Genomic DNA, 18,991 nt, shown 5'->3' on the forward strand with positions numbered 1-18,991 from the left:
ACCCTTTCTTACTAGTCTTCCCACCCATCCTCACAATGCCCACCAAATGCTGAACACCAGCCACAACACCATCAACCACCTGCACACCTTCCTCCACGACAGCTTCCTCAACAGCACTCTTCATATCCGTCATCCCCGCGCACCCCAACGTCAAAACCTCTGCACCTTGCCCCACCAACTTCCTCGCAACTTTCCTCATAACATCCACAACTTGCCTCCTCGGCAATCTCTCCAGATCCAGCACTCCAAGATCACAGCTCTCAATCCCAGCACAAATTCCCTCCATGCCATACACCTTCACAGAATCCTGATGCATGACTTTCGATCTTTGAGACGTCGCCACGATCCCAAACCTCGCGCCTAAAGTTCGTGCGGCGAGGAGTGAAGCTTCCATGATTCCTATGACTGGGATTTCGAATTCTTCGCGCAGCATTGGGATGAGAGGATGGTTGGAATAGCATGCTACTAGGATTGCGTCGTAGGATTCTTGTTTTTGGATTGGGAGTAATGCTCGGGCACAGGCTGCTGCGGAAAGGACGGAGTCGAAGAGTCCTTCTATCGCTGTTGGGGCGATGTTGGAGGGTCCTGTGAAGCCGATGACGGAGACGTCTGGGGCTAGGGTTGAGAAGAGGGATTTTAGGCAGGAGTCGGTCATGGATTGGGTGGCGTTGGGGTTGCAGAGGAGGATGCGGATTTTCTTGTCTTGAGATGGTCGGGTTGGGAGGTTCGAGGTACCGTTCGTCGTGGTGGTGTTAGTGCCATGTGTCTCCGCTAGTCGAGGTGGTTCCATCACGCCTGTCTGCTCGACGATTCGTGTATAGTGCTCGATTCGACGATGTCTTCCGAAGTCAAAGGTCCTCGTCTTACCTTGTCTGCAGGCATCCAAATCACAGTCTGCCACAATCACTTCGTCTTCCTTAGTCTTCGTTTCTGCTAGGATCTTTCCTTCTGGGTCAATGATCAAACTCGATCCAATGAGATTGTACTTTCCATCATCCATTCCGCATCTTGCTGCGCAAACACTGAATGTGGCATTCATGTAGCTGTTACCCTGCATGGTCAGCTTATGTTGAAAGATGGCGTCTTCCTCTGCTTTGGCAGGGTCCTGGTTCAGATCTGCTCCCCACAGGTGAGGAGCAAATCCAGGAGTATTGTAGCCGCACAGCACCATTTCTACACCTTGCAGTCCATAGCATCTCCAAGCCTCGCCCCATCTTCTATCATTGCATATCATCATGCCAAGTATGGGCTCTGTGTTTTCGGCGAGATCAGGCACTCGGAAGGCTTTGAAGCCTAGGTCACCAGGCTTGAAGTAGCGCTTCTCGAGCTGGTTCGTGGCATTCGGATGCTCGAACGGCTCGACATCGCCCGGAAGGTGGACTTTTCTGTATTTGGACAGGATGTCGCCTGTCTTGGCATGGAAGTATATGCATGTATTGAAGGTGTCGCCATTGTCGCAGGCCTCTGCAAATCCAACTGAGACATCTACACTCAGGTCTTTGGCTCGGTCGAACAGCGGCGCGGTGTGCGGTGCAGTCCTGATGTCAGCATGCTCGAAAAAAGAATCGAGTTCTGTTTGGTCGTCGATCAGGTGGCGCGGGAAGAAGGTTGTGAAGGCTGTCGGGAATGAGAAGCTACCCAGCTGGGGTGGGGTGGCGATTTGCGATGGCTGATTTTACCTGTTTCGGGGAAGAGCACGAGTTGTGCACCTTGTGAAGCGGCAGTTTCGAGCAGGTCCAGCATGCGCTGCAGCGTGTGTGCCCGCAGCGAGGTCCTGTGCACGGCTCCGATCTGAGCGGCGGCCACTCGAATTCGTCTCGTCATGGCCGCGGCGTTGCGGTGGTGAGGTGACTCGTGAGGGGTGATCTTTCAGCCTGATCTCTCCAGTGGTGCAATCGGCGGGTGCAAAGCGGGTGGTGAAAGGAGGGGAGGAGCAGCAGAAGTTATTGACATTGACGATCTGGCGGTCGTCCCCCTTTGCATTGGCTCCTCGGCCAGCTCTGGCTGAGGTCCGCCTACTGCGGCGTGTTGCGTCGGCCGTGATGATCAAGCTGCTGTTTCGAGGCATGGGAGGAGTCCAGCGCTGTTGGTCGCCGCGACGGAGGTAGCCGGGCCGGCGGCGCACTGCTAAGCTGATGAAGAAAGTTCCTTATCGTGCATTATCATCTGTACCGGCCAACCTGGACGTCGCAGGCCGGGATACGACGCAGGGCTGGGTTGGAGTCATCAGGCACAATTGCGGCTTGGCAGTATTGGAGTTGGTGAGTGCGCACTTGCTGGAGAAGATGATGGTATGGAGTCGCTGGGGTGGTAAGGCGATACTGGAGTCTGGCGATTGCAGGTCCACGACGGATTGAGTAATGGCAACGTAGGCTTCGTGCATGATTCGCTCGCTATGCAGATCGGAAGTCGGCCGATATGCAAGAGCCACGAGGGCTCCACGATAAGATAAGACGGCTAGCGGCATGCCGGATGAGGTAAAGCTACGAGAATAGGCAGGAGCTAGGTCGCATGGCATGGCATGCTGGAGAAGAGTGCAGGTGCAGTGCTCAGTTGTGGAAGGGGCTGCCAACTGCCAACTACTGCCAATTGCCAACTGCCATCTGCCATCTGCCATCTGCCATCTGCTCCCGCCCACGCGCACGCCCACGCGCACGCTCACGCCCACGCCTAGCCTCACGCTGCACTAGGATTCCATAGCGCGTCTAACTGCCGCATTGGAGCCGGGGATTGGTTGCAGGCGCCAACGTGCGTGAGCGAGTGTGCGAGACGCCGATCATGAGTATTCTACGGTACAGTATCGCTGCCGCTATCGGAAACAAACAGGCGGGGCGGTGGTGGAGTGGAGCCAAGCCATCGTGCTGCAACTGCAACTTCACCCTGCGCCTGCCCAGCACGTACCTTGGCCTACAACTCTACTACCTGCTGCTGCTGCTGCCGCTGCACTAGTCGCGCAACAGCCCCGTTGCGGGTACGTTGGGGGCAGCAGCATCCTGGCAAGAGCTATTCATCCTGTCCTCGTTATTATTCATACCACTCATATCCGTCATAATAGCCATGGAGAGCCCCCAATCTTCAACCTTCCTCCACCACTCCTACCCTCCGCCGCCATCTCCCTCTACCTCCATGCCCCCGCCACCAATGCCTTCATTCACCTCTCACACCAACGGCCACACCAGCCCCACTGCTGACACCCACACCCACCCGCAGACCCAACCCGACGTCACTGACAGGGCGCGAGCCTACAAGTCGCGCAATAAGAGACCCTGTGATTTCTGTCGTTACAAGAAAGCCGCGTGCCACTTGGAAAGCACGCCGCCATGCGAGCTCTGCATAAGATACAACAAGGAATGTACTTTTGTCGAGTCTCCAGCCAAGAGACGCAGGCCGAATGAGCAAGCAGGCAAGAACGGCGATACCATCTTCAAGCATTCTTCCAATGCCAGCATTGATCGTGGCCCACATTTCGCCAATGGAGCTCTGCCGAGCTTGGACATACAGCATGACTTTCTGCCGTGGGAGAATGGCATCAATCCGTTCCAAATGGCTGGAATCCCCACCATGAGCAGCAGTAGTAGCATGGGCCCAACTTTTGCTTTCGATCCCGCACTGTATGAGACAGAACCCATCAATTTCGACCCCTTTGAACCCATGTCTGCTTCAACGACCACCAACAACTCGAGCGATCACAAGTTCCCCAACCACAATCACCGTCACAGCGCATCCATGGACACGGATTCACCGCTGTCTCAGTCGGCAGCCCTGCCTGTGAATCTGCACCTTCCTTTCGACTCGACAACTGGTGAGCCTTCTCTAGATCGCCAAAACTCTAGCAATGCCCAGATCATTGGCATAAGTGGCGAGAGCGACCCATATCTACTTTCGAGATATCGATATGATGAATACAACGAAGCCTCATTCCAGTCCGTGCGAATGCGCAAAATGAACGGTGGGCCGGTAGACAACGACAGCAGTGTTCCCACCTTCTTCCAAATTCAACACAATGCGCTTGCTGCAAAAGCTCAGCCACAGGACAAGTCGGACACGAACGAGAAGTGGCGCAGAGAGCTCACAGAGCTCGTGGATGACGAGACAGGCAGAAGACTGATTCAGCTGTTCTACAAGTATGTTCAACCATACTTCCCAGTACTCAGCCGCGAAGGGAGTGAAAGAGATGCTATGGGAGTGCGCGAGCCACGTGAGGTTTCCCCCTGCGTCCTGGCAGCCATATACGGACACGCTTTACCGTTCTGCGCATGGGACGAAAAGCTATGCGTTGAGGTTTATACGCCACCTTCGGCAGATGTCTTGTTCAAAATTGCGTGGCTCTCCTGTCAACCATGGCTGCACACCCCAAATATCGCGGTGCTGCAGACGCTTCTTCTGCTTGTTCAGCGACGCCCGACGAACCGACATGTTAGTGATACCCCTTTCAAATGGGTCATCATGACCACGGCGGTCTCGATTGCACAGGCTCTAGGCATCAATCGCGATCCTACCGACTGGCCGCTTCCTTCATGGGAGATTAAGCTGAGAAAGCGATTGGCGTGGGCTGTGTACATCCAAGACAAATGGCTAGCATTGAACTTCGGACGAAGCAGTCACATTAATCCTGACGATTGGGACGTGCCCGCTCTCACCGAAGACGACTTTCCAGAAGCAGACCGCAAATTTGACGACGGTCAAAGAACGGACTTCGGCTGCACGCACTTCATCAAACTCTGCGAACTGACCATCATCGTCGACGACATTCTGCGCGATCTGTTTACCATCAAAGCCACGCGCCAGCTCCATACCAGCCTTGAATCAACTCTCGAAGTTGCAAAACCCCTCCGAATCCGCCTAACAGAATGGCACCAAGCCCTTCCCGTCGGCCTTCTACCATGCCAACCAGGCGCCAGCGCAGCATCGGTCGGCTCACCAGACAGCACGAGAAGACGATCCGTGCAACTCGAACTTGACGGCAACGGCTCTCTGCAACTAGCATACATCACGGCGAAAATCGAGCTCTTCCGAGCCATGCTCCGACCCCGAGTCACAGACGCCAACGCAGCAGCTGTAACAGCCCTCCGAACAGGTGCCTTGGCAGTCGCAAAAGAAATCTCAGAATTCCTCGACACCCTCAACGCTCGAGAACTCGAAGCTTTTTGGGCAAGCTGTAAGTTTCTCATTTTCGGAGAGCAATGAATGAATGCATTTACACTAACAATTCCCTCCTAATAGATGCCCGCACCAATTTCACCATTGCCTCTAGCTTCATGTTATTATTATTCATCACTTCGCCCACACTTGTCGATGCCAAGGAATGTTTGCAGTTGCTCAATTCTTGGAGAAGTTTTTTGCGGATTAAGAGTCGGAGTTGTGATTTGTTGAATTTGGCGCTGCTCAGATTGGATGGGGTTTTTGTCGCGGGCATGGATCGGTTGATTGAATTGAGTCCTGCGGCGCTGCAGGCTTGGGTGGAGAGTGGGCAGTCGAAGTAGGGGAGAAGTTTGAGGTGATGGGAGGGAGGAGGGTTGGGATGTGTTTTTTTTTAATCTTTATACCCATGTGCGCGCGAGTGATTGATTTATTGATTTATAGAGAGATTGTGTATAGAGGCTGTAGATATTTGCAGTGAGAACTTTTCAGAATTTTGTACGAAAGCTTTCGCCAGTTCATTATTGCCTGACGGTGCTTGGTATCAATGATCGGGAGAGGCGAGGAGCGATATTAGTTCGGCTGGTACGGCTATAAACTATGTACGTAATCGGGAGAGGAGAGGAGAGGAGAGGAGAGGAGTGATATTAGCTTCTGTGTTCTAGATGGAAAAAAAACTCTCTCCATATGCTATAGTTTAATTTGTTGTTGTTTTCGATATCAAGGCAAGACATCTAAATCAGCACGGTCCGTTTCAGTAGTCCTCAGAAAACGACAGTCGTGTCTCGACACTAGAAAAAAAAACTACTGGGTAAGTACTTCTCACTCCCTAAGCACCGTGATCTTATCTTCATGCGTTCCATCCACACCTCCACAAGGACAACTTTCCGACTTGGACTTCTCGCTCACAGCTTCTCCAACGATGACATCGTCTTTCGAAACTTCTCCATCCATGACTCCGGCCTCGGAGAATTTTCCTTGCGTGGGAATGTCTTGGCGGTAAGCTGTGGGGAGAATGAGTTGGTCTTCGTCGTGGTGATTTGTGCCTTCTCCGAGTCCTGGTGGTGGGAAGAAGTGGTTTAGGAAGTAGTAGATGAGTGAGGAGAGGATGTAGCCTGTGACTGTGATTAGTGTTGGGCCATCCCGCGTGTGAAAATTTTGGCTTACCAGTGATGAACCCGAGACGGGCGAGTTTCATCCAAGCGTTGGGAGATTTGTCGAGGTCCATTACGCCCACTGTGATGGGGATTAGTGCTGTGTCGACGAGGACCTGTTTTGAGACTTACTAATATATCCAGGCATGGCAGGCCAAACGGCCAAGAAGAATGCGGCGAATGCTCGTGGATTGATTCCTCGCCAGTACCAGTAGATCGAGTCGCTGTTACCACGATACAGATCGTCCACTGAATGAAATGTCAGCTCATAGTATGCTGCAATCGAGTCTGTGTGCTCTTACTCTTCAACAGCCTCTTTCGCACAATCCAAAAATCGGTGACGAGAATTCCCGCGCATGGTCCATAGAAGATTCCAAACCTGTGTACATCTGGTGAGCTCATGGAAACATGGTGACTTATTTCCAGATCCAACATACCCATTGAGAACAGCAATGAAAGTCTTTGCGTTGACTGTGAGATTCCACGGGTTGGTGGCGATGCCCAAGGCCGCAATGATGTATGCACTTTTCGGAAATTAGTAAACTTCCATCGTTTCAGAACAAGGTAGAACGCACCCTCTTCGAATATTGAGCCATCTCGGAGCCCAAGCTTGCATGTCCATTCCGGTAGCTGTGCTGTTGAGGATCACATTGACACAGATTTGTGCCCAGGCGCACACTGCAGATGCGAAGAAGCTATGAGGCTTAGCATTACTGATGCTATTGAGATCCAGTGAAGCACTTACACGCCTGCTCGCGCCGATGCGGAATTGTTGTGGTATGCTTGGACTTTTCGCAAGAGGAGATATGGTTGCCAATACGCGCCTCCTAAAGTCTGGCTTGCAGCAGAGGTTGCGACGATGCCGATAGCGACTAACATGAGATCAGCATCAAATTGCCTCTAAATAGAACGTCGTGAACAAAACACCTACAGATGGTGTAGATCATGATGGTCAGAGCAATGGCTTGCACTGTCATTGATCTTTTGTTGTCGATCTTGGCCAATCTGCACCAGTTTGCTTGAGCCAAGCATACAGTTCCCATATTGCCAAGTACTGCTGTGGCACCGTAGATGACTGCCCATGCTGTGTAGAAGTTCAGAACCATTACCATCACGAGCGCCGCTTGAGCACTTACGAACAGAGTGGGCCAAGACCGGCGAGGCAGTCTTGTAATCATGAGCAAAGTACGGTCCAGCAGTGCCTCCTGCATGATGGACTGCCCAGATGAGGATGCCAAATACGGTCATAGTAAAGCCCGCGAAGGAAATGAGAAACGGCTTGTCCAGCTTCTCTGGTGGTAGCCAGATAACGAACATATCTGGTCAACATGTCAGCATACTCTTCACTAGGACGAGGTTTAAAGCTCACTTACAAATGACGTTGTAGATGATGAATCCAATGAAGTCCTTCAGCTCCATAGTCCCACCAGCTAGCGGATGAGACCAGTTTGCCCACTTCACCGACCAGGTACCAATGCACGTCGAGATGGCTTGCGCTCCCCACCAAGATTCGATGCCATTCCAGACAATTCCTGGTATCGTTCGGATGAGCACTGGAAAGTAGGTTCCCTTCATGCCCCAGGGTGATCTTGCAGCCACATTGTAGACGATATGGTGGCTGCCACCAACCCACTGTGTATTACTTCAGTAAGGCGTCCGGTAAGTTGCATACTATCGTCGGAACCTACGCCACAGACGACACATAGTGCTGCCAATGCAAGCGGAGAGAAGATCCCAGCTGCGAGTGCCTGCTTTCCGCTCAGACCAAAAGCGATCAATGCCGACCCGGTGGAATAGTTGTAGATGGCGAAACCTTTGACCCATTAGTAAGCCCTTTCTCACTCCGCTGCCTTTCACCTACTTCCGGTCGACCAGAACGATACGAAATCCCAGGCGCCCCAAGTTCGTCTCTCTCTGGTCACTGGAACGAGATCTGTACTCATTAGTAAATGCTCGTTGGGAAACTCGTACGACGTTCTACCTGGCGATGTGTAACGGTCGATCTTATAGGCGCCGGTCTCGGGTTGCGCAACTTCGAACCTCTTCAACCGCTGCCGCAGCGTCGCCATTCCACTGGGTCTTGGCTCCATTGTTGTTCAGTACAACGTGATCGGAGAGTCTCTCCCTCTATAACGTGTGACCGGCGGTGCTCGGACAGATATACATTGTTCAGATAGCAGAGGCGCGGCAGGCTGGATACAAGATGTGGGTAATGCCGGACGGGCTGCACACTCGTGAGGGCAGCGATAAGCTGAGCTGAGCAAACGGCACTTGAAGAGGTGAAGGTCGACTGAGGGAACAGCAAGGAGTATATTTTAATTCCGGACAGCCACATGGTCCGCGCATGTCGCTCGCATGCTCGCGTGGTGGAGAAGGTTCATACCTAACCACATGCTGCTATTTTCTACCCGCTCGCGCGACGACCTTGCAAGAGTGGGAGCCCACTGTTGGCTGTAGTCGATATACACTTCCGCGAAGCAGATATCCTTGCCCGCCGCAGGCAAATATCCCCGGGCCGAAGGCGGTTCCGTATGTGTGTAGATACCAACGCGTGTGGCCAAGGGCTGCGTCGTATCGGCCATACAGGACTTTCCTAGGACCGCACCATGGTAGATACATAGAATCGATATGGAACTTTGTTCGGCTTCTGGATTGCCTATTGCAGCAAAAAGCTACCCATGTTGATCGCTCCGCATTCAAGCGCCTGGTGTCGTTTCAGCGTGTACACTGTGGAGCAGAATATTGCCGCGGTAGCTCTAGGCTGCATCATCCGTAAGGAGCGCGTAATGTATTGCTCGAGTATCGCAGTTGATGCGCTCTCTCGGTGGACTCTCGGTGTAATGGGCTTGGTTGTGGGTCGGGCAGGAACTGAAGAGACTGAACGAGACTCATTCATGACATCTCCAACCGTGCTTGAGAAATCCAACATCATGATGTCCCTTCTGCTTTCCTGCTGACTCGGATCCAGCTCGCAATTGCGTCGTGAGGGCTGCCAATGAGCTTTTAGTTGGTTCAATAATCAGGCGAGGAGACTGTTCAGACCGAGCCCGATGGATGCTGTCCAGTTTCCAGATGAAATCAGCACGAGAGTCACACGCGGCCTGCCACTAGCTGATCATGTCCGTTCGCCAATGATATACGCATAGCAGGGCTGTACATGGCCATATTGAAGACCGCTGAAGTCGTGGTGAGATCACTGCAACGTCGGTAGCGGCGTGGACCATGGGGCGAGTATTTAAGGCTTCGACGCTCACACGGTCGACATTGTGTGAGTCTGAGAGCAGGTCTCGCGATTGCGAGGCTGCCTTCTCGAGGGAAGTTGCTGCCTTGATGATGTCCACTTCGGAGGAGAGAGCTCCGGGGGTGATCCTTCCGATCCTCCTTCATTTTCAACGCGACGCACGCGGTTGCCCTCAGTGATACCACCTCCGCCGCTCTCAGAGCTCGTTCCCACCATGACAACCGTCACGTCAGAACTAGAAAGGCTAGCCAGCCACGACTCGAATGCGCCAACGCTCGCGACTATTCTCACAAAGGCGGATCGGGTCGCGACTTCGCATCGCATGTCTCGCCGGACTTCGTGGCCACCGTCGATAACTACGCCGACTTCGAGCTTACTTGGGATCAGCTGAGCGGAATGTGGAAGCTCATGCATGACTTAGGCCCAACCGATTCCTGTTTCTTCAATGTAAAGAGCATATCCTCGGATGTAGACGATGAACTCGGCCGAGCTGCTGTATACGTTGAGATAGCTGCTTCACACGCAAGAGGTGCTGATGGAAAGCACGTAACGATGCATGCTATTTGAGAGCTGAAGTGGGGAAGAGATTAGTACGAGTGGTGGTGGTATCATCCATTTCAGGCCATGATGGGAATGCTTGGTGACAGCGGGACAGATTGAAGACGCCATAGTCGGCCTCACGAATACCATATTGGAATTCTTGCAGTATTGAACTGCGGCTTTCGCCAGGTCGTTGCTCATTACTCATCGCAGATCCCCAGCACCATTTAGACAAACTCCCGACATTACCCAAGAATCGGACTGCTCAATCTGGGTTTCTTCTGCCTCCGTAGACCAGATGCCTTGCATGTCGTAACCACTGAGAGTCAAACAAATTCCAAGTCGTTTCCAATACATTCAGAGCATTACAATGAAATCGCCCTCCTAGGTCGCCAGATTCTTCACAAAACGCCAACGCCAACGCCAACGCAAACTCATTCTTCCTCTTCGATGATCTCCCGGAAGGCAACCTCTTCGCAGCATGGGCAGGTGAAAGAAGCCTCATCGTAATTCGTGGCTTCAAGATGCTCCATGCCCACACAACGTACGTGGTAAGAGCCATCGCAGACATCGCAGGTGATCATGGGGCCGTGTGCTGGGTGATGGGAGCGGCCGCAGAGACAGTAAGCGTCACGCCAGACCACTGTGTCGTTGGATGTTGCGGAGCCGTCGTCGGTCATGCTCGACCAGAGGCTTGTGGCAGCACTTGCACCCGAGCTTGTGCTTGCGGAAAGACGATTGATGCTAGTGTGGTGGCTTTCGCTGGCAGTATAGTGACTTCTGAGATCTTCCAAGGCATCTTTCCGATGAAGTGAGCTGGGGCTTGCTGGTCCGTTGCTGCCGATTGAGCTTAAGGTACCGCAAGAAGAGCAAGTGTCAAAAGAGCTAACCGAAGATAGTGATAGACGGCGCGTGATGCGATCGACATTTTCCATGTCCAGCATAATGGCCTTGGTCTTGGTAATCGCATTCTCAAGCCAGTCTTCCTTGCTCACTTCAATTGACACCGTCGGGGAAGAGCTCGATACATGGTCTTCCGAGGGCGAAAAGGCACGCACGCGGCGAAGTCGAGGTAGCGCATGAGGACTGGTATTGGCGGACTTCTTGGCCAGCTCCGCAAGCAGTTGGTGCTGCTTTGCCTGTCGGGAGGTTGAGCGCAAGCGTCGCTTTGGAACAGCGTATGCGTTTGGATCCTGCGAGTCTGCGAATTGCCCGTTGCGGCGGATGGCAGTGGCGAAAGACTGGCCAAAGCCTGGAGTATCAAGGCGTGGTGCAGTGTCCATGGTGTCTAGCGTCAACGTAGCAATGGGCATGTCTCTGCCGGGTCCAGATATCAATCGCTGGGTGTCAGCAGCACGCGGCGCTGCTCGAGGGTTCGCGCTGCTGCGAAAGACAGCTTCGAAGCGAGCTTTTTGGAAGAAGAGAAAAGTGGAGCATTGCGGTCCGAAGTGAGGGAACTCGGACCAGCTACTGTGTGCGAGAAGTGCATATGAGTGTCAAAGCTCACTCGAGCTGGAATGGCGCACATGCAAAGTGGTTGATGGCATCTGATCTTCGCTACTCATCCTGCTTGGCTCTGCTCTCACTCTTATGGTGCACTGCACCGCCACAGCACACGTATGCTAGACGTTGTGGGTGAAGTGAAGCTCACTTTCAACGGCTGCTGCTCGTGCCTTCCACTTTCAAAACCTCACCGGCGCTTTGGCCACACGAAAACAACAACAAACATCACACGGAGCGTCGCTCGCTTTCTCCTAACTTCACCACCAAGCACACACTTCTTTACCTCAGCCATCGTCTTCTGTCTCTTTCTGGCATACCAGCATAGCAACACCACCGCTATCACCATGTTCCGCGCTGAGCGCCCGCCACCAGAGCCCGAGTATGAGGCCGACTTGGAGAAGCTGGGGTTCCGTCTTAATGAGAAGTACCAATTCGTGAATGCCAGTGGACCTCTATTCGCTGCAACGTCAATCACTAACATTCTCACAGGTCGAAACTGGTGCTGTCTTCGACTACTACCATACCGACAACGATCGGGCCAATGAGCTTCGCAAGGAGGCGTTCCACACTGCCGCCCGTGCCAAAATCGCCGAGGTCTTGAGCGAGCGACATGGCATCCAGGAGCTATATCTCACTGGTGGCACATACCACCATGAGCGCCCACAGGAGCCTCACGTGAGCATTCTTTGCACAAAGGTAAGCGAGTTAAAGAAGAAACACGACATTGTCGTGGTCATCGGCGAGGCGAAGGAGGATCCGGGTATTTGGGGTTGGCGCGTTGCTGGAAAGGAGGGCGGAATTGAGTCGGGCAGTGTGGTTGGACTTGCAGCACGGCTGCAGTCGTTTGGTCAGTGCATGAGGGACGATGATTTTGAGGACGAACGCGAGGAGCCGGAGGTACGCGCGAACCAAGTTGGCGAAGACTGTGAGAGGGTAAGTCGCTCTCCTTGTACGACATGTGATGCTGCTAATGACCATGTGCAGGACCCCACGCCAGGCCTTATCGTCTTGAATCCAGGTCAGCTCGTCTATTCTCACGACATGAACAAGAACATGACGCTCACATCTTGGTCGAATCGCCGTCGTGCACACGCTCTCAGCGACCCATACGCCATCGACAAAGTACACAACCGCGTCAAGAGTAACTCTTGCCTCCCTTGCTTGCTTGGGTCCTGTTGACTGACTTGCCCAACAGGCCATCAAGATCCAGAGACACATCTTCACACTTGCTTCGAACACGTCCTACAGCAGATTATGCCTGACGGCGCCCGCCTCTACTGCATCATGATCGGAGACGGATCAACCCACGGTCTCCACGTCCTCGACCAAATCCTTTTGAATAAGAATCCTACAGAGATCCGAGGTGGGAAGCTCGAGGCCGTGGTCCTCATTGAACCACAGCATGACGCCGGCGAGGTCACCGACAGGCCAGACAGCCCTCTAGGCCTCTTCTGCGGCCATTTCAAGGAGTTCTTGGCACGACAAGGTTGCTCTTGGGTCACCTCTGACACTGTCCCGAAGGGTGAGCGCGTCGCAATTCCAGTCGTCGGAGAGCAGCAGGTGGAGGAGCTTGCGGAGAACTTGGAGAAGACTGCTATTGAAGACAGCCACGACAGTGCCCAGGAGGACTCCGAGAGCGACGGCGGCGTTCCTGTCTCTGACTCCACGCCATCTGCATGGACCCTGCCACCGACGCCAACTCCCGTGGCTCCGACCAGCAACGACAATCACGAGTGGCTCACGGAAGAGCAGCCTGGCGAGCGCCCAACAGAGAAGCTGCTGGTGTCTTGTCCCACCTTCTCGGCCGGCCCCAACAGCACTGCTGCCCTGGAGGTCGTCTTCCCAGCAGTCCAAGATGAAGTCTATGACTTCATCTTCTACCAGATTCTCGGCGCTCGCGCCAAGCCACAGCCGCGACTCTGAGTAGGAGCCGGGAGTGGAGGAGTGCGATGGATTTTGCGTCGTTGGAGAGAGATGTGCTGAGATGGAGATGAATGAGCCAAGAGAGCTCACTTGGGGGCTTTTGGCTCCCCTGCTTGTACTGTGAGCTCGCTCTGAGATAGGATACCGTGCCCTTTTGGGCTAGTGATGAAATGGAAGCGATGCCGAAGTGACCCTCTCCTTTTACACATTTTGGCCCTCTGTGGGCATTCAGCACGTTTTCGCTCTCTCTCTCTCTGAGTGATATAACTATGCCTTTCGCTTCCCTCTGCGGGCCTGTCGGACCCGGCTCGTTGTAGGAAGCAGCGTTGAAGTGATCCCCTCCCGCTACACACCTTGCTCTTCGGTGAGCAGTCGACGTGTCCTCGCTCTCTCTGAGTAACGCGACTATGCCTTCCGCCTCGCTCTGCAGGCCTATCGGACCCGGCGCGCTGCAGGAAGCAGCGTTGAAGTGATCCTCTCCTCATACACATTTTGGCTCTCTGTAAGCACTTGGCGTGTTCTCGCTTTCTCCGAGTGTTATAACTATGCCTTCTGCCTCCCTCTTCAGGCCTATAAAACCCGGCTCGTTGTAGGAAGCAGCAGTAAAGTGATCGTCTCTCGCATCACAATCTTGTCCATTTAGTCAAAGAAAGTGGTCTGCCTCTATTTCAAGAGCGGTACTGTGCCTTCCATATCTCTTGGCAGGCGTTTTGGACTCGGCTCGTTATAGGAGGCAGCTTTGAAGTGATCGTTTGTCGCATCACAATCTCGTCCATTTAATTGAACAGATGTGGTCTGCCTCTATCTCAAGAATGGCACTGTGCCTTGCATCTCCCTTTGCAGGCCTTTTTGAGACGGCTCGTTCTCGGAAGCAGTAGTAAAGTAATTATCTGTACTCTCACAATCTTGTCTATTTGGTCGTATAGCGTGATCTCCCTCTACTACAAGAGTAGCACTATGCTTTTAGTCTCCCTTTGCTAGGTTGTTGAGCACGTCTAATTATAGGAAGCATGTTAAGGAACAAGGAAGGAACAGCCAGGGGTGGCTGACTAATGGAGCGACGGGTCTACCTCTGTAATTAACCTTCCTCCTTTTACATACCTATCCACAATTACGACTTCATAACAATTGGTGGCAACGGCAAAGGCCACTCAGCTGACGGACGATCTGGGCGCCGAATTCGAAGGCAGCTAAGCGGCCAAGCAACAGGTTGTGCTCTATCGCGATATAGGAGTGCAGACCGACTTGACCGATCCGGTCTTGGAGCAATATGCTAATCAACAGACGGTAGCCGAGAAGAACAGGCGACGAGCGGAGATCCAAGCCCAGTTGGATCGTGAAGAGGCAGCGATGGAAGCAGAGGCCAACAGGAAGCGAACGGAATTCGCGGACAGAAAGGCCAAGGCTATGGCATGTCTTTGAGAGAAGCAGATACTAGCCTGAGCAGTAGACGGCCCACCAGATGATTGGCATCCAGGCAAAATTGAGAAGCAGATACTAGCCTGAGCAGTGGACGGCTCTACATTTTCACCGCATGTGAGAGGTTGAAAGATCCCGCGGTGCAGGTGCACTCTAACTTTGCTGTAATGCCATGCATTCCAGGTCAATGCCGTGGTTGGACGGGCGATCGATGACCTGAGAGACATGTGTCGCTGGTGGACCGGTATGGGTTCACAGGGCGCTCGCTCGCTCCCTTGTCGTAGCAGAGCCAGGAGACTCAGGTAGCTTCTGTAACCATTCGAAGGAGTCGTGATTGCAGAGCTGTTACGCTTGGTCATCCGCGATGAGAGTTCTCGAACGTACAGGTGGTTCAACTTTGGAAGCAGGACTATGCCTCTCGATCAATTTCTGTAGCCTCCTATATCAGCCATGAGCCGAGAAGCGTGCGCAGTAAATGATTTTTCGTTGGATCACATGCGGGATGTGCGCTCTGCTATATCATGCATGATTTTGGAGTAGCCTACTCGAGATCTCTAAGCAAGATAATATGTAGTGAATCCAGAACATGGCAGCTCACATGTTTCAATCTGGTTCAGCTCCATTTTGCGAGCGGTGCAGGCCAGGCTTTTGACACCGACCACGGTTGTCTATCTTCGGTCTCGTTTCTGTGAGTGCTCTTTCATTGCCACTGCCTCCTAATGACGGGCCTGGCAGGATCCCAAGGTCCATGAATCTCATTCTTGTACCTCTGCAGGCCAATCAACCACCAGCTCGTCATGCCCATACTCAAACAAGTCGCAATGCCGCCCAACACAACGCCCAGCACAGCATAGCCCCAGCCACCTCCACTAATGCACATGCTCAATCCACCACTTGCTACGAGTACGAGCAATATCGTCAAGTAAACGTGCCCGGTCCAGCTGTAATGTTTTAGATGTCTTCTGAAAACTGGAAAGAGACCGAATACTTCGATACTGAAGAGTGTCAAGCTGAAGACGTGCGTCGTGGATGGGAGTCGGGATGCAAGGACAGTACTGGCCATCAAGGCCGCATTCGTAGACAGAGAGGCTGGGAATTTAGCAGATGGTCCCGCACCGTAATCGAATGTGAAAATGTTGAGGATCAGCAACCAAGAGGACAAAGCCCAGATTGAGTCCGAGGAAGTGGAGAGTGTCAAAGACTTGAGGATGGGAGACAGGCCGAGCAATGAGCAATAAATCAGGATTGCGGATTTGGCTGTAGTCAGACGTTCTTGCATTCGAGGCGAAAGGTATATCGACTTGGTCGAGGACGGATCGTATGGTGGCAAGTAGGAGGGCAAATTGGATGGAATGGTAGTTGGCGAGTCGTTTTGGGAAGAAGTCGTTGGTGAAGCTGCTGTAGACGCTGTGGACGGCTCACGAGAATGAGCGCGACTTTGAGCAGTGGTCGGAGTGGGGGAAAGCGTAGTCACCGGCTCTTTGAACGGCATGCCAAAGTCTGCGCCCAGATCAGCTGTTGCGCTGCCTCCTGAAGATGTGTTGTCATCGGCTGCTGTATCGTGCATTGCTTGGCCTTCGATACTGCCATCCTCGTTTGGCGCGTGGCCATCATTGCCTTGACTCTGCCACCAATCTCTAAAGATCCATCCAGCGACCGTGCATCCGCTCGCCCAGCCAACAACACTCTCCGGCTTGATTCGATCCTGGAAAATGCCAACGAAGCAAGCCACGAATATCACAACCGAGCATACATGCTGCACTATGATGGTGCTGTCCGCGACCAAAGGCCAAAACTCATAGGGCCTCAGTCTTGGATTCCTCTGCAGATGAGACAGGAAGGTCTCCTCGTCGGTATAGTTGTCAGGATATGGTGATTTGATCCATAGGAGTTTCTTCCACTGCCCATTCCCGTTCAGTCCTTTCGGCGTCTGCTGAGCTCGCCTACGAGAGCTACTCCTCCCTCTGCGCTTTTCACGGCTGCTTCTCGTCCTTGAAGTGGCATTGCGAGCAGTCACAGTATCGCTGCGACCGATGGATCCTTGGCGCGGCGGGGAGTGATAGAATGCATCCTCGGGGCGGAGATGCTGCTCGCTGCCACGTCGCGTGGTCGACAGGATGCTGGAGGCGCGAGAGGATTGTATCGAGGCCATCTATGGCGCGTGGAGGTCTCTTCAACGTATGTCCATAGCTGTGATTCGCACTGATTCGACAAGCCTCAGAGACGTTACTTCTATTGTGAAGCGGCACCTTCGAAGTGCAGTGGCTCGCGGTCTTTAACCGACCATTTGACCAAGCCTTAATCAAAACTTTACTGCCCGTGCCACAAACCTTGGGAAATCGCGCAATCGCCGGCTTCCGAGGAGCCGCAGTCACGTGTAGAGGATTAGACCGCTCTTTTGCTAGTTAATCTACCTATTGCTCCTCCATTTGCTACGCCGTCGTCTCTATTAATAGTATAACCGCGGATTCGACGATTTAAGGTATTATTTTTATTACTATAGCAAGCGCTAAGCCTTCCGCTATAAAGCCTCGTCGTATAGACTAGTTTTTAGCGGATCGACTAATTGAATGCTTCGAGAACAATATGTCTATAAGCTATATTATAGGCGAGACAAAGCTTAGTTAATCGGCGGTCTATCGAGCGAGAGCTAACTAGTAGGTATTTAGTACGGTATATATCGAGCACTACGCTAAGCAGGGCGCGCCTCGCATTCTTAATATAGACTAAGAGTTATAGTTACTATAGTATCTTTCTAAGCGTCCGGACGCTTATTTCGTAGAGATAATACTAGCAATATTTAATAGGTTTAAGGTAGAGGTATCGCCTCGGACGTTAAGTCGTATATTAAAGAAGTATAGCTAGACAAGGAAGGCGGCTCGAAGGGTAGCGAAGGAGCGTAATCTAGTGCTACGAGCACTCTAGCTCGCGAGGAGTTAGAAATAGCCTATCGATAGGTTAGTCTTTATCGATAAGACTACTTATAACTAGAAAACTAGCTAGCGGAAGTATAGCTAGAGCCCTCGAGGTATCGACTACTATAATATTGCCTTTGCAAAGCGTAAGACCCGCTAGTCGATTTTGCTAGCTTTTACTATTAACGGTTATCTACCCTATACGGCTGTTCGACAAGGCTTAATAACTAAGGAGATATTCTATCGCTAGTTAGCTAATAGTGTCCTTCCGCTGCTTAAAGGCGGTCTATAGATAATCTTTGTTATAGATAACTGCTCGATCTACTATAAAGTAGAGATTATTAGGTTAATATTAGAAGCTAGTTACCGTATCGAATACTTGCCGCTGTATTCGCTAGACCTTAATCCGATTAAACAAACCTTTAATCTCCTAAAGCACTTTATTAAGCGCTATATCGCTAAGGTAGATTTCTTCCCCGACTTCGAGCAATATATTATCTAGTGCCTCTAGCAGTATACTAGCGATAAGGCGTATGCGTTATTTAAGCACTCCGGCTATAATATAGATACAATCGATCTAGGCTTCGGAGAAGACGAATGCCTCGAAACGGCGGATTCTAGCTAGAATTTCCTCGAATTCGATGCTATAGAGTAGCAGTAGATGCACTAGGCGGAAACTGAGCTAAATAAAGGCCTTAATAATAGCCTATAGATTTATAAAGACGAGAATAAAGGTATAAAGAGTAAAGACGAAGGATATTTAGAGGTTTGAAGTATAACCGGCTCTATATTGCCCCGCGCCTAGCGTAGTACTAGCGCGGAGAAGGAAGTGAATCTTTAGAATTATTACTATCTTACTGCCCTTCTAGTTTGATAATTAACGCATATAATAAGTCTATCTTAATAAAAGAGATTAAGCTCGCCGCCGCCTATTTGCGCGTCTAAAAAGTATTACAATCGACGTAGTAGAAGTGTTACAATGCTACGCTAAAGCAAGCCGCCTGTTCTATTATATCCTCTCGTCCTTAGCAAGGTCGGCAAGAGCCGCGCCGACGTTACTAACTATACGACCCCTCGCCTATTGCCTTACCGCTTTTACTAATCTCTTCCTTATTCCTTCCGGTAGACCTATACTCTTCTATTCTATCGTAACGGCG

At 52.0% G+C, this 18,991-nt stretch overlaps 7 protein-coding genes across 7 annotated transcripts in view; 3 read left to right on the forward strand and 4 right to left on the reverse strand.

Annotated features, from left to right (window-relative positions):
* Window positions 1–1,824, reverse strand: part of MYCFIDRAFT_77383 (uncharacterized protein) — a gene marked incomplete at both ends in the record, with an annotated part of 3,275 nt that extends 1,451 nt beyond the window's left edge. The window contains 2 exons of the mRNA XM_007924584.1: window positions 13–1,617; window positions 1,680–1,824. Of these exons, the coding sequence (XP_007922775.1) occupies window positions 13–1,617; window positions 1,680–1,824 (1,750 nt within the window). The remainder of the gene's footprint in view (window positions 1–12; window positions 1,618–1,679) is intronic.
* A 1,410-nt stretch (window positions 1,825–3,234) lies between these two features.
* Window positions 3,235–4,869, forward strand: MYCFIDRAFT_115399 (uncharacterized protein; the record flags this gene model as incomplete). The annotated part of the gene is made up of 2 exons (XM_007925758.1): window positions 3,235–3,454; window positions 3,623–4,869. Coding segments are annotated over 2 exons (1,467 nt in total), but the record flags the coding sequence as incomplete, so codon positions are not given.
* Window positions 4,870–5,258: 389 nt separating this feature from the next.
* On the forward strand, window positions 5,259–5,690 carry MYCFIDRAFT_172491 (uncharacterized protein; the record flags this gene model as incomplete). The annotated part of the gene is made up of 4 exons (XM_007925759.1): window positions 5,259–5,405; window positions 5,438–5,550; window positions 5,584–5,590; window positions 5,622–5,690. The coding sequence occupies 4 exons, from the start codon at window positions 5,259–5,261 to the stop codon at window positions 5,688–5,690; spliced, it is 336 nt and encodes a 111-aa protein (XP_007923950.1).
* A 697-nt stretch (window positions 5,691–6,387) lies between these two features.
* Window positions 6,388–8,236, reverse strand: MYCFIDRAFT_30009 (uncharacterized protein; the record flags this gene model as incomplete). Its single annotated transcript, XM_007924170.1, has 10 exons — window positions 6,388–6,542; window positions 6,596–6,672; window positions 6,731–6,817; window positions 6,869–6,988; window positions 7,039–7,165; window positions 7,225–7,377; window positions 7,430–7,612; window positions 7,667–7,925; window positions 7,982–8,106; window positions 8,155–8,236. 10 exons carry the CDS (start codon window positions 8,234–8,236, stop codon window positions 6,388–6,390), a joined length of 1,368 nt encoding a protein of 455 aa, XP_007922361.1.
* A 2,272-nt stretch (window positions 8,237–10,508) lies between these two features.
* On the reverse strand, window positions 10,509–11,357 carry MYCFIDRAFT_194756 (uncharacterized protein; the record flags this gene model as incomplete). Its single annotated transcript, XM_007925760.1, has 1 exon — window positions 10,509–11,357. One exon carries the CDS (start codon window positions 11,355–11,357, stop codon window positions 10,509–10,511), a length of 849 nt encoding a protein of 282 aa, XP_007923951.1.
* Window positions 11,358–11,921: 564 nt separating this feature from the next.
* On the forward strand, window positions 11,922–13,500 carry MYCFIDRAFT_77379 (uncharacterized protein; the record flags this gene model as incomplete). Its single annotated transcript, XM_007924583.1, has 4 exons — window positions 11,922–12,011; window positions 12,067–12,510; window positions 12,562–12,718; window positions 12,773–13,500. The coding sequence occupies 4 exons, from the start codon at window positions 11,922–11,924 to the stop codon at window positions 13,498–13,500; spliced, it is 1,419 nt and encodes a 472-aa protein (XP_007922774.1).
* A 2,125-nt stretch (window positions 13,501–15,625) lies between these two features.
* Window positions 15,626–17,005, reverse strand: MYCFIDRAFT_109663 (uncharacterized protein; the record flags this gene model as incomplete). The annotated part of the gene is made up of 2 exons (XM_007925761.1): window positions 15,626–16,473; window positions 16,543–17,005. Coding segments are annotated over 2 exons (1,311 nt in total), but the record flags the coding sequence as incomplete, so codon positions are not given.
* Between the last annotated feature and the right edge of the window lie 1,986 nt (window positions 17,006–18,991).

This window comes from Pseudocercospora fijiensis (assembly GCF_000340215.1).
Source record: "Pseudocercospora fijiensis CIRAD86 unplaced genomic scaffold MYCFIscaffold_2, whole genome shotgun sequence".
NCBI lineage: Eukaryota > Fungi > Ascomycota > Dothideomycetes > Mycosphaerellales > Mycosphaerellaceae > Pseudocercospora > Pseudocercospora fijiensis.